This window comes from Sinocyclocheilus anshuiensis, unplaced genomic scaffold, assembly GCF_001515605.1.
Source record: "Sinocyclocheilus anshuiensis isolate Anshui unplaced genomic scaffold, SAMN03320099.WGS_v1.1 scaffold2168, whole genome shotgun sequence".
NCBI lineage: Eukaryota > Metazoa > Chordata > Actinopteri > Cypriniformes > Cyprinidae > Sinocyclocheilus > Sinocyclocheilus anshuiensis.
The window spans coordinates 567,113-580,641 of NW_015546037.1; the positions used below are offsets into that span (position 1 = coordinate 567,113).

Consider the following 13,529-nt stretch of genomic DNA (forward strand, 5'->3'; position numbering starts at 1 on the left):
TTTTCAGACCGATGAGCTTTGTAAAAATCGATGCGTTTCAGAAAGGCGGGGCATAGAGGAGAAACAATAATGTACAGTATGTGGAAAATAATGTGTTTTTTGAACCTTAAACCGCATAAACATTTCATTACACCAAATACACAAAATAATGTTATTTTTAGCAACATCATATGACCCCTTTAAATCAAGAAGGATTTTCTAGACAAGTACAAAATATTGTCTTGTTTTCAGAAAAAAACAAGTCAAAATTAAGTGAGTTTTTGCAAAATAATCTTGTTTTCAGTTTGAAATAAGATTATTTTGCTTACCCCATTGGCAGATTAAATTGCTTGTTCTAAGCAAAAAGTCACTTAATTTTGATGAGTTTTTTTTCTGAAAACAAGACAATAATTTTTACTTGTCTAGAAAATCCTTCTTGATTTAAGAATTTGTAGATATTTTGTCTGGAAACAAGACAAAACATCTAAGTAAGAAAAGCATTTTTTGCAGTGAACACATGTACAGTAATAGCTTACAGTAGGGCCCTCCTGCAAAAGAAAAAAGCAAATCTCACCACTAGATGATGACAAACCTCAAGTTCCGCTGTTAATGACTCATAAAACCACCAAAATGCGTAAGAAAACAGCCTGTGTTGGTTTTAGCCATTCTCCCAGCCTTTCTAAACTGCTCTTTTTAGCTGGTTTTCCAGGAATACTTGTTTATACTGCCATTGTTCCCTCTGATTCCACTTTATTTGTTTATTTATTTATTTATGACAACAGTAATTAAAATGATTATTTATTTGCATACGTTTAAAACATAAAAATATCAGCAACTTTTATAGACTAATATGAGGCAACAGCACAAACAATATTTGTTCACACAGTTAATGAATAAGCATTATAGAGGTAAAACTGCTATCACAGGGACTTAGATCTTACTGCTGATGATCATTTAGACAAGGCTGGGCAGTTTCTCATGTAGCCAACTGCGGCACACCTGTTCTTCACAGGTGAAGTTTATAAGAGCGAGGTGCGCCCGTCACATTGACGCAGCGCTCTTTCCACTGGCATTACATAATCTCAGGAATCCGAGGATTTAGTGAATCCACATTCTATCCCAAAACTCAATACTGACAGCAGGCTTTGTTTATACACCCCTACCTCTGAATACTCCGACACACACACACATTCACCATAAACTGTCTATGTGGGGACATACCAGATCTAAAATATATGGCAACATGCAAACTCAAATCCGAATCATAATGCTAAAAGAAGACTGTAAAGTTGGTTTTGTCAAATTTACTTAACTTACATTATCCAGCAATTCTGGTTGGATTAGACGCACACACAGAGACGTCCAATAATCCTTATTTCTCTCTCAGGTATGCATGCTCTTTCTCCTTGTAATGTAATACTGATCTTTGGCTTGACTAGGTAATGGTAATGGTAAGAGGCGTTTCTCTCTGTTTTGTGATAGAAATGGTCTGACTCAGGTTTGCCCAATTTAATAATCTGTGCTTGATGCATGTTATTCCATGTGCGTGTGCTTGACGTTTGTGCTTCAGTGGAAATTTTAGGATTATTTTTCATTAAATGCTTGTGGTTGCATGCACATTCTGATCTGTGTGTGTGTGTGTGTGTCTGTGCTTTTGTGTGCTTGTCAGTGTGTGTTAATCAGCAGGAGCACAATGGGATTAGACAGAGCACTTTTGGCCAAGCAGGAGAGAGAGAACTTTTTAACCCTGAGCAGTCAGCTGACTGTAGAGAACAGGGTGTTACAAAGAATGTGGTTATTTTTGACTGAAAGTAAAACTTTTAAAAAACACTCTAATTAATAGAAATAAAGCTGACATAAAATAAAATGAAATATAAATATTAGATGAAAAAACTTAAATGAAAATGAGAAATGTTGCCTTTAACTACAATTTGAACTAAAATGAAGTAAAAAGAAATGTAATCTTAGAAATATTTAAAACATAATATTAAAAAATAAATATTAAATATTCATAATATTAACTGATAACTGCCTGCAACTGATAATAAAAACTGAAAAAAAAAATTAATACTAAAATAGTATATAAATAATACTAAAATTCAGACTAAAATATTTTAGAGTTCACAAAATATAATTTTTGATCAGTATTTTTGTTTCAATATGTTTTTTTTTCTGTAAAAACACCTCTGCATTCTTTAGTTGTTAAAATTGTGTAAAATTATTTTTCTTACCCTTTCCTTTCACTTTTCTGTCAAATTAAAGATTGGTTAGATTTATGCATAATAACGAACACTAAAATATATTAAATTAAAAAAATTAAATATTCTTTTAAAAAAGTCTAAACCTACAATTTTTTTTACAGAAAATAAAGACAAAGAAAGACAAACATGAAGACCAAATTTCACAAACAAAGAAACAGCAAGTAACACAATGAATTCAACATGAATTTTTGAAGTAGAAAATATTGAAATAGCATTTTTGTGTAAAACATACTCCAGTAATCTTGTTGTATTTACAACTCAGAATCTCAAAAATCTTTTTTGACAGAGCAGTCTTTGTAAAGAGCTGCTTTTAATTTTGAATTTAATTTGAGTTATTTCAGTACTTCAACATACAAAATGGAAATGAAATAATATATATATATATATATATATATTGAATGTATTTATATATATGTACATGTATATGTATGTGTGTGTGGCTGTACATACACATATGTAGTTTTTTGGTGTTTGGCTTAGTGTTATGTTAGAATCATTATTATACTCATACCTTTTGTTCTTTTCATATTTTGAATTGTTTTTAGTTTTTTTTTGTTTGTTTTCATTTAAATGTTTAGTTTTGAAATGTTGTTGTATGCATTTGTCATTTTTATTAAATTTTGTATTTTCTTAAATATATATATATATAGTATTTATAGAGTTTTAGCTTTTAGTTTTAATGACTTTTTCTTATTTGTAAGTCGCTTTGGATAAAAGCGTCTGCTAAATGACTAAAAGTAAAGTAAAGTAAAAGCTGCTTTCAAAGTGTGGGAGAAGTCACAGTGATGTTTTTTGATGAGACATCGTGGGTGAGGTGTCAACGTCAAATTAGCAAAGTGACAACTAAAAATACAAGATCTGCTGTTTTAGATGACTGTCTCTACCTGTTTGATACACACGTGGGGCTGGACGTTATGCGCTCAGGGGAGAACAGGGTAAGGCAAGCGATAAACAGAGGAGGACAAGAGGGCGGGAGAGACGAGGAGGCTGGGCCGGCGAGAATGAATGAGAGGGAGGAGGGGAGAACTTTGACACCGAGGGCCAAAGGACAGGTTTGCTAGACAGGAGAGGATTCAGAGAGAGAAAGACCTAGTGAACTAGTCAGTAACAACACGCCTGCCCCTCAGGCAGAGGAAAAAGTAAGAGATGAAAGAAGAACAAGAGAGTTGATTATCTAGAAAGGGTGCATAGCTTCTCAGTGACTGTGGTGGGATTGTGTGTTTGGGAGCCCGAACGTTTGGATTCAGTCTGGATGGGAATTCCTGCTGTGCTTGTCAGATGGGGATTATTCCATGAACGGCTGGATCTCGTTACTGATAGCTGATGGCGATGACAGCCCTGTTCCGAATGTGGGGACATAAACCTCAAGAGGTCCAGACCAAACCTCAGACGCCAGTGGCCCATCTGCCCAGCGAGGATGATGATGATGATGACAATGAGACATTGTCCGGGAGAGCTCCGATACGGAATTCACGGTTTTACCGTTCAATGAGAAAGAAAAAGTTGTCTTCGTCTTCAGAAAAACAAGAAAGTGAGAATTCTATTATTGATTTATATATATTATTATTTAAACTCTAGAATACCCCACATATACTGTTAACAAAATCACAACAAAATGACTACAACTTAAACAAAAATTACATTGAAAACTAAAATATAAAATAAAAGCTATTGAAAAAAAAAATACTATAATAGTATATAAATAATATAATATTTATTGTTAGACGAGTAACATCTGTCGTTTTAAAATCAGTGAAGCTTTGCTCATTGTTTGACTACTAACTCTTTATGAGACACAATGTATGCTTCTGAAAGTGATATGTTTGTTGTATTAGCGCTACCTAGCAAATGTGGTGGGGTCTAAATAGAATGCACTATTGTTCCCTGTATGTTGTAAAACTATGGTTTTCTATGGTTTGTATAGACTAGCTTAACTGAAAATGAACCCTCTTCATTTTACTTGTGTGACCTTTACTGTTATATAAAGGTTGAATGAAGAACATGCACTGACCTTTCCATTCAAGGTTCTTTAGAGTGGAAAAAGGTTCTTTAGATTATTCAAATGTTCTTCACACTAACTTCTTTTAAGAATTATCACAGAAGGGCTCTTTGGGGAAACCAAAGATGGTTCTTCTATGGCATCGCTGTGAACAACCCCTTTATTTTTAAGAGTGAAGGTGAATCCACAACTGAAATCAAAGTTTTACACTAGTATGATCAAAAGTTAAGTACTACTTCTTTAAGAAGTTAAGGCATGCTTGCTGTGTTTGACATTTGTTCAATGGATTCTTTTGATTTTGATGCCACTGATGAGTGACAGCAGTGATAGATCTGACTGTCAAACAAGTCCTGGTCCCAATCAGAGCCAAAAAAAACACATTTAGTGTATTTAAATGGCTTGTACACAATTATGATTTGGCAAACCAGTAGTCGTAGAGATTTTCTGAGAGAGCGAATGATTTTGCCCCGCGGTAAATTGCAAAGCAGTCGAAACTCGAGAAACTGGTTTAATTGTTCACTGTTTGTATGTGTGCGTGTTTTTATGAGCACGAGCATCTTTATAGATGCATTACTGAGACCAAATCAACCATTGTGGAGAATGTGAATGATTAAATAACACGATATCCTTAGTTGTGGCTCTGTTGTTGAGTTTAAGCTCTGTAGATGTCAGGATCAAAGATGACACTGTGATGTTCCCCTTGAAAGCATTAGAAAGACCTGCTCTATTACTGGCATGACACTAAGACTTAAACCCATAAACAATGAAGCTGACATCCCTTTCATCAGCTCACCTCAGTAAACATCACAATGAATCTTACATAATCTCTACATATGTTGCACAAAAATTGTTTTTAAGCGAAATTAATAGTAATGTCGGGCAAGTGTTCATGATGATGTGTTGGATAAGTCATATCAGTTGTCTATAAAAACTCCTTTATGGTGGCCGCCATTGAGATCACATGAATATTGTTCACTTTATCTTGGTGGCCATCTCATTATCAGTCGCTTTCCGTTGCAAAATTAATAATGGATGAGTATAAGGTATTGCTTCAACTGAAGACCTTTGCTTCTGTGTGATGGTAGCTCCACATCAGTAGGTGTCAGTATAAAGTCCAAGAGACCACTGAAGAAAGCTATATGTTAGCATTTCTGTTAAACTCAATGGTGGTTGCTTTGCTAGCACACAAAGCCCTGAAAGTATACAAACTTGGAAGTGACTGTCTTTGCTTCTTGGGTATTCCATTTTTGAGAGCATTTTTGAACCCACATTACTCTATTAGACAGTAAACAGATACCTCAAGTCAGTTTCACAATTCTAATAGATCTAAAATGTGTCACTGATGAAATCTCTGTGACTTGTCTTTCAAAAAATTATTTCATCAGAATACGCTGCTTTTGAATGGCTGTCAGTTGAGGTTTTTTGCCCAAATGCTGTATTTATGGAATCTACCAGCAACTGCTGAAGCTGACCAGCAAAACAACACAGCATGATATTTTAGTAGTTTGGCCTCCAAAATACATCCTTGGTGTACAGACCATACACTGGTTTCTTCATCACCCATTAACACATTAAACCCAATGCTGTGTGAAGTCCTCGGCATGAGGTAAGCAATTGTTGCATACTTACAGTATGCATATTAGCATCTTTTGCATTTTATGTGACACGGTTAATGATTGTATTATGTATAGGGCCTCACCGGTTTTTCCATAGAAAGCTGTTTTTGTATGGCTGAACAAATGAATTCTGTATCTGCATATTTGCTTAAAGCCATTATGAAGCACACCTACTTTACTTTGTCAAAGAAAATGAATCTTGATTTTTAATTAGGCTATCTAAAGCAAAGGCCAATGCTAAATTCTTTACCATGCTGCTATTATTATCTTAAATTGCTTTGTAGTCATCATTATTTTTGACTAATAGCCCTTTTAAATGGTGGATTTGCAATGTGTTAATTGGTGTTAATTTTGAGTAGATAAATAGATTTTTTTCAGAGATTGTTTTCTAATCTCGGATACTATTTAGGTAAGATAGTATGCAAAATGTGATGTCGGGTTGCGTGCATCCTGCGAATACAACTCAATAAAATAAACATGTTTTATTATTATTTATAGATACACGGCCGTTTATCACATCACATTTAATTGAGCCTGTAAACTCGATTACTTAGGCCTATTTTTTATTTTTATATGACGCTTTAGATTCAACAGTACGCTACACTGATTATTGTGTATGCTCATCATGTTTGAAACACTGCTACATTTTTAAGAACATGGGTGACTTGATTACCCAGAATACAGTGCACAGTCCAGCATCTTTTAGTATAAGTCATGCTCTCCACTCTGGTGTGGTGTTTGATTTTTGCAGTTGTCTGTGACTGTAGCGTGTGTGTGTTTCTGAGTGAATATGACTGTGAATATGTGCTGTTCTGGAATTTGTCACTTCTTTTTTTATTCACTGACAGTTTGGTGTGAATATGAAGAGTCAGAGGGTGTGTGTGAGAATGTGTCTTTGGATTTCAAAGGATTTACTCCACTGCTAATGTTAAATGTAAATCTGTTTGTTTTGTAATGCCTCATAAGTTAGTGCAAGTGCAATGTACACATACGGTAATCCCCCAGTCTTACTGTACAAAGTCTATGCGGTGTTGTTACCCTTAACCAGGAAACAAGTCTCTCTAGAAAAAAAGGTTAATATTTAAAAGACCTACATTGTTGTTGAAAATCCACAACAACTAAAACAAGTTGGGCTTTATATGCTATATGCAGAAAAATAAAAATTAAAAGTAAACAAATAAATAAAACGACGAGTAACTCTAAAATGTTTGAAAAAAAAAAAAATAGCATTTGAAACATTTGAGCTTAATACTGGTTATAATGTTATTTATATTGTTTAAAATGTGTCTCAGGAGGATACAGCTCATTAAGTTTAGTAAATGTCTAGAATGTGCAAAAAGGTTTTGATTTTTTGGTCATAACATTATTCCATTTGTATAATTTCATTTTGAAACCTGGTATTATTCTAAAATGTGGGAAATAGTCATAATAAAGACTGAGTAGGTGTATTCAACTTTTGACTGGCAGTGTATATTATATAAAATATGACTATGTATTATATAAAAGGGCAGTAATGCATCACATCTGAAGTACTGAATGTTACATAACATGACTATTTTTTCTAAACAGTCTAGACTTCTTGGTCTAGCAATGTATAGGTAGTCGGTGTACCATATGTTTTGCTGATTTGTTCAGACAATGCAAAGCACACACACTTTTTGAACTCTGCATGCATCATTACAGGGGTCTCTCAAATTGCAGTGCCCGCTGGGAAAACAACCCCATTCACTGTTGATTGCTGCTCCAGATCTGGTGACACATTAAAGCAAATTATTAACCGATGTATAGTGTGACCATAAAATAACTTTGGTGTCGCATTGTGGTGTGACAAATTGACCCCGATCTAGTCTGTCATTGTTTTTTAATCTGTATTTTAGGACTTTTTCTTTGAGCTGACCTCAGTTTGAACTCACAGCCGTGATGTTGGTTAGTCAGTCAGGTGTGGTTTAAACCTCAGATCAAGTGCTCATTCTCTCATAGACTAAATGTAGGAACTGGGATCTGCTGTGTGAAGAAGTAGATGCCCATGACACAAAATCTGTTGCATATATTCATAAAAACAAAATGCTCATCTGGTTTAATTTCAAAAAAGCTAGTTAGACATTATAGTAAATTTCAAATGATATCTTTAAATATATTTTTTATTAACATTAGTAAATATTTATATATTTTTTAAATTTTGTTCAAAATTAGGCCAGAACATATTATAAAGCATCAGTGGAATTCCTAGCAGTTAAAGTTTAGCATTCCTAGACAAGTCTGTCAAGTGCTCGAAAGAGTTTTATTGACGCATGGATCAATATTTATTTAAGGAGTTGTTTGACGAACATGCTGTGCGATCTTCCTGATCACGCCTAGTTAACTCACGATCCAGGAACACAAATAGCACACTATAACCGCATGTGACCGCGTGCAATTCGTGTAGACTGAGCGAGCAGAAAGCCGCTTGGTCAAGAGAGCAGCTAAGGGAAACAGTGTAAGGAGGTAATGAAGCATTTCAATTGGTTTTACTTATCTCTGATACCATGTACTTCTGATGTTTTTTTTCCTTCTTATAAAATATTTTTGTAGTCTCTTACTGTGCCTGTCTCTAGGACTGTCATGCAAGGATGGATTTAGGTCAATTCACTGTTAGTCTATTCCACTCAAATGTGTCCAAACTCATTTATTCTGTTTAATTATTTTTCATTAATATAAGCCACTCCCATTCTCTCCATCAGGCCCCACCTCCTCTCCTAAACCAGCAGTGGACCCCGCCTCCTACAATAGACTCAGCCCCTCTGCAGCGAATCGACTTCCCCCCTCTCCCAGAACACATCAGTGAGTGCACACAAACACATCTATCTATCTATCTATCTATCTATCTATCTATCTGTCTGTCTGTCTGTCTGTCTGTCTGTCTGTCTCAGTTATTGTGTGGTGTGATATATGATTCAACTGTATGTTATGATCTTCTCGGGATGAGAGATGTTTGTCTGTGTGTGTGGGTGGGAGAGTTTAGAGTTGAGAACTGAAGGTGTGTGGGTGACTGTGTTTGGGCTTGGCTGTTTCTGTTTGTGTTCATGTGGTCAGCAACATGCGGGTTCACTTATGTGCGCGTGTTTGTAGAGGACACCATATCTGTGAGTGGGGATTCGATCTTTAATGAAGACTAAGAATTTCTTCAAAGCTCTCATTATTTAAGTATTAACAATATTTATGTATCTTTACCAGTCCACCTTCTCGTTCTGGAATCTCGTTGCCGAGCAACGGGATTACTGTGCTGGGAGGAGTTCGCTCTCGGTCTCCGTTGGCGACACCGGGAGGTTGGCTGCGTAGACAAGAAATGGAAGAGCTGAGTGAACGGACGACAAGTGCCTGCACTATGCAGGACAATGACATTCACACCACTGCCGACCCGGACAACATCACACTCCGGTAAGAGAGACAGACAGAAGACAAGTTAATTTGAATTTTTTTTTTATCAGTTTTTTAGTGTGTAACTTAAATAAATTCATAGACTGTGTGCATTTATATATTTATAAACAGTATTTGCATTTTATTTTTAAATATATGTAACTGAATATATGTAGGCCTATATATATATATATATATATATATATATATACAGTATATACCTAAACTATCTATCTATCTATCCATCTATCTATCTATAATTAAATATTCATACATTTATGCATTTTTAGCTTAAAAAAAATATGGATATGTATAAGGGAATAAGCACATTTTTCACAATTTTTAATAATCCCTTTTTTCAGTTTATTTACAGTAAACTGTCCTGCTGTGTGACAAATAAGTTTTTAAAAGTAAAAATAGTCTCTCAATTAATATGATCTCATAAAACTGTCAATAATTGTACAATAATTATGCACAACTCTGCTGTTACTGCTTAAAATGTCATTTATCTACCCATGCTTCAGTATATATTTATATGCATGCAATATTTTTGATATATGCACAGTTGCATGTATATAGCTTATTTATGCACTTACATTAACTTGTACAGTATGTTCATTTTTGTCATTTGCATGTGGGCACATGTGCTGTATGACTCAAATAGTACTCACACGACTCTGCTGATGGATTTGACTTATTTAGGTCTATCAGGGTTAAAATGTAATAAAGCTAAATGGGAATTAAAATATGAGGAACCAATATTCCCCTCATTTAGAAACATAAGTAGGACTTAAAACAGCTGTAGGGTGTTTTGAGAGCAGGCTGACGTGTTCTCATTTTGATACACACACACACACATTTCCTCTTATCTCTGCTAGTCACTGATTATTAGGTTTTTTTTCTCTCTTTCAGGCTGGTGAGGAATGGTGACAGTCCGCAGAAGATGGCAGTAGAGAATTCCTGCCGCAATCTCAACATTGTGAAGAGTGTCGGTGAGTGAACAAAACACACACGCAGGAAGAGAGGGAGACCGATGTGCTGTAACAATGCATACTAATTTATGTGCCTCAAGTTGAACCGTGTAGGCAACTTTATTTGCAGTTGAATTTACAGCATGGATGTGCTGGATGTGTACGAGACGCGAGTTTGTGTTAGTGTGTGTAGGATGAAGGCAGGTGGAGTGTGTGGGAGATGTCTTTTTAAATATATGCTGGAATAACAGCAAGAGAGCGTTATCCGCTTTCTTCGCCAACGCAACATCATTTTATATCATCTCTATTTCCCTTATCATCTGTTTATTTCTCTCTCTCCTTTATCTGCATCCAAGTCTCTCTTTTCTTCACTTATTTCCACTTCCTCTGTTCTCTTCCTCTTTCTTTTGTAGCTTCTTCTGTCAACATCTTATTTCTTCTTCTGTTTCTCCATTGTATGCTCTTTTCATTTCTTTGCTCATCGCCTCTCATTTTGTTGCATTTATTGGTCCATTTTCTTGTTTCTCATCTCTTCTCATCTCTCATGTCTCATCTCTTCTTTTCTCTTCTCATCTATTTTATTCGTCTCGTCTCATCTGTTGTCATGTCTTGTCTATTATAATTTTTTCCCTCATCACCTTGATTTCTCATCATTTGAGTGGCTGCATCAGTTCCTGTACAGCAAAATTATGTATTTTATTTTAAAATTTAAAGAGAGAGAGAAATCAGGAATATATTCCTAATAAGTTAAAATGTATCTATTTTAAATATATTCAATAATTTATATACATTTTAAATTAAAATGTAAGTATCAAACATATTTTAAAAATACATTTTATGTAAATATATAAAAACTGTCAAAAATGAGAAATATATTTTTTATAATAATTGTTAAAATGCCTATATTTAGTCATGTATTTTAATTTAAAAAGTGCATCAAAATATATTTAAAAAACACATTTTATATATAATATATATATATGTATAAATATATATGTATATATATATATGTATGTATGTATGAATGTATGTGTATATATATATATATATATGTATATGTGTGTGTGTGTGTATAAACTAGGAGCAATCAGTAGTATATACTCATAATATAAAGTCAATATATTTTTTTTGAATATATTTACTAATTTAAATTAGTTTATGTTCAAAATATATTTAAAAAATAAATTTTATGTAAGTATACGAAAAGAAGCCAAAAATATACCAGTAGAAACAATGAATAAATATTTATATGTTAAATATATCTGTTTTGGAAATACAGATACAGTAATTTATTTTAAAATGAAATTTATGTCCAAAATATATTTAAAAAATATATATTCTATTTAATTATACAAAACACAAAACTTTTTGAGAAGAAATCAGGAATGCACATTCATACTATATGTATAAGAATGGAAATTTAGCTATACCTATTTATAATTTCTATCATTATTCTATCGTTATTTGACATTTATCATCTCTTCTCCAAGTCTATCAGCGTCTCTTCTCACTCATCTGACCTCTTTTCATCTATTATCATTTCTTCATCTAGTCTCTTCTCTTCTCTTCTCTTCTCTTCTCTTCTCTTCTCTTCTCTTCTCTTCTCTTCTCTTCTCTTCTCACGCTCTGTTATATAAGAGACTGTGCTGAACACCCACCTGAAGGTCTTGTTGAATGTGACAGGACATTATGAAACTGCTTTCCTCTGTACAAAGTCACTCTTTTGAGAAGCCGACACACATATATGCAGTATGCACATGCTGTTATCATGTAGACGCTCAGACAGGTAAAGAAAGACTGAGTGAATGTGAGGTCAGTCCTGATCCGCAGGCTCACACAGTTGATGTTTTCAGGGCTCGAGGAGCCTGCAGTAAACTTGCACAACTTTGTCAGAGAGGTTCAAAGGGCTGTTGTGACAGATGCATTTCTGCTGACTGAGTTATGCTCGACTGCTAAAATTAAAAACTCACATGAGATAAATAATCCAATCATATCCAGCCTTCGGTTTACTCAGGAAAAGACATTTTTAGTATGATTTGAGCTATTTATTTATAAATATATTTTTATAAATAAATATATTTTTATAAATAAAAAGACTCCAAGCGTTTGAATTGTATAGTGTGCAATGTTACAAAAGCTTTTTATTTCAGATAAATGCTGATCTTTGGATCTTTCTTCATCAAAGAATCCTGAAAAAAATATACTCAACTGTTTTAAATATTGATGATAATAATAATAATAACAAATGGTTCATGAACCGCAAATCAGCATATTAGAATGATTTCTGAAGGATCGTGTGACACTGAAGAGTGGAGTAATGATGCTGAAAATTTAGCATTGTCATCACAGGAATAAATTACATTTTAAAATATATTCAAATAGAAAGCAGTTATTTTAAATAGTAAAAATATTTCACAATATTACTGTTTTTCTATTTTGGATTTTAAAAAAAAGCAGGCTTGGTGAGCAGAAGAGAATTAGTTAAAAAAACATTAAAAATCTTACTGTCCAAAAACTTTTGACTGGCAGTGTATATTTAAAAAAATAACTACGTTCACACTGCAAGCCTTAGTGCTCAATTCCGATTTTTTTGTATAGCTGTTCACATTGTTGTTTTAAATGTGGCCAATATCAGATTTCCAGTGTGAACAGATCATGGTTCTGAACTGACCCGCATGCGCAAAACAATGATACGAACAGGGTTTCCAGATTTTCACAACAAAATCCGCCCAATTCTTTCTCAAAACGAGTCTAAAACTAGCCCAATCATGTTCATGGAGATAAACATCACGTTAGTGGGGTCGTGTCAACCCACGAAGTTGAAAAACATCCCGCGGCAACAGAGGAAAAAGTAGCCCAGGGGAAAATGTGGATTTGGCAACACTTGCGCAGCGCGCCGTCATAGTAAACACGGATGATATAAAGTAAGCGATTATGCGTTTATTTATTGTGTGATCTGCTGCAGAAGCCAGCGAAATTGTGCACGAGCAATATGAAAAAATAAAGACAAGGATGTGACAAAAGAAAGCAGAGTTTTGAAACTTTTATGATACGAGCCCTCATGTTTTGCTTGTAGAGTTGTCACTGTAATAGCTACACATGAGTTCTGACACATCACACTTCCACTGATTACCTTTCGCTACTGTCTTGATAACTTTGGGTAGCCTATGTAAAATATTTGAAGTGTCTCCCGTCAGCGGAATTATGACGAATGTCGATCTAGAGTGACGTAAAAGCCGCATTAAATCCGACATGACCGTTCACACTGCGGTCGCATTGCAAAACATCTGACATGGATCGGGATCGG

General features: G+C 34.4%; 1 protein-coding gene across 2 annotated transcripts in view; it reads left to right on the forward strand.

The window, feature by feature from the left end:
- Nucleotides 1-3,304: 3,304 nt before the first annotated feature.
- The window catches only part of LOC107698868 (ephexin-1), a 23,955-nt gene continuing 13,730 nt past the window's right edge, over nucleotides 3,305-13,529 (forward strand). The window contains exons 1-4 of one of the 2 annotated variants that reach the window (XM_016500001.1): nucleotides 3,305-3,771; nucleotides 8,576-8,675; nucleotides 9,069-9,272; nucleotides 10,164-10,243. In XM_016500001.1, coding sequence (XP_016355487.1) covers nucleotides 3,564-3,771; nucleotides 8,576-8,675; nucleotides 9,069-9,272; nucleotides 10,164-10,243 — 592 coding nt within the window. In that variant the 5' untranslated portion in view covers nucleotides 3,305-3,563. Of the gene's footprint in view, nucleotides 3,772-8,575; nucleotides 8,676-8,824; nucleotides 8,978-9,068; nucleotides 9,273-10,163; nucleotides 10,244-13,529 lie in introns of those variants that run through there. The other variant, XM_016500002.1, reaches the window with a different exon arrangement.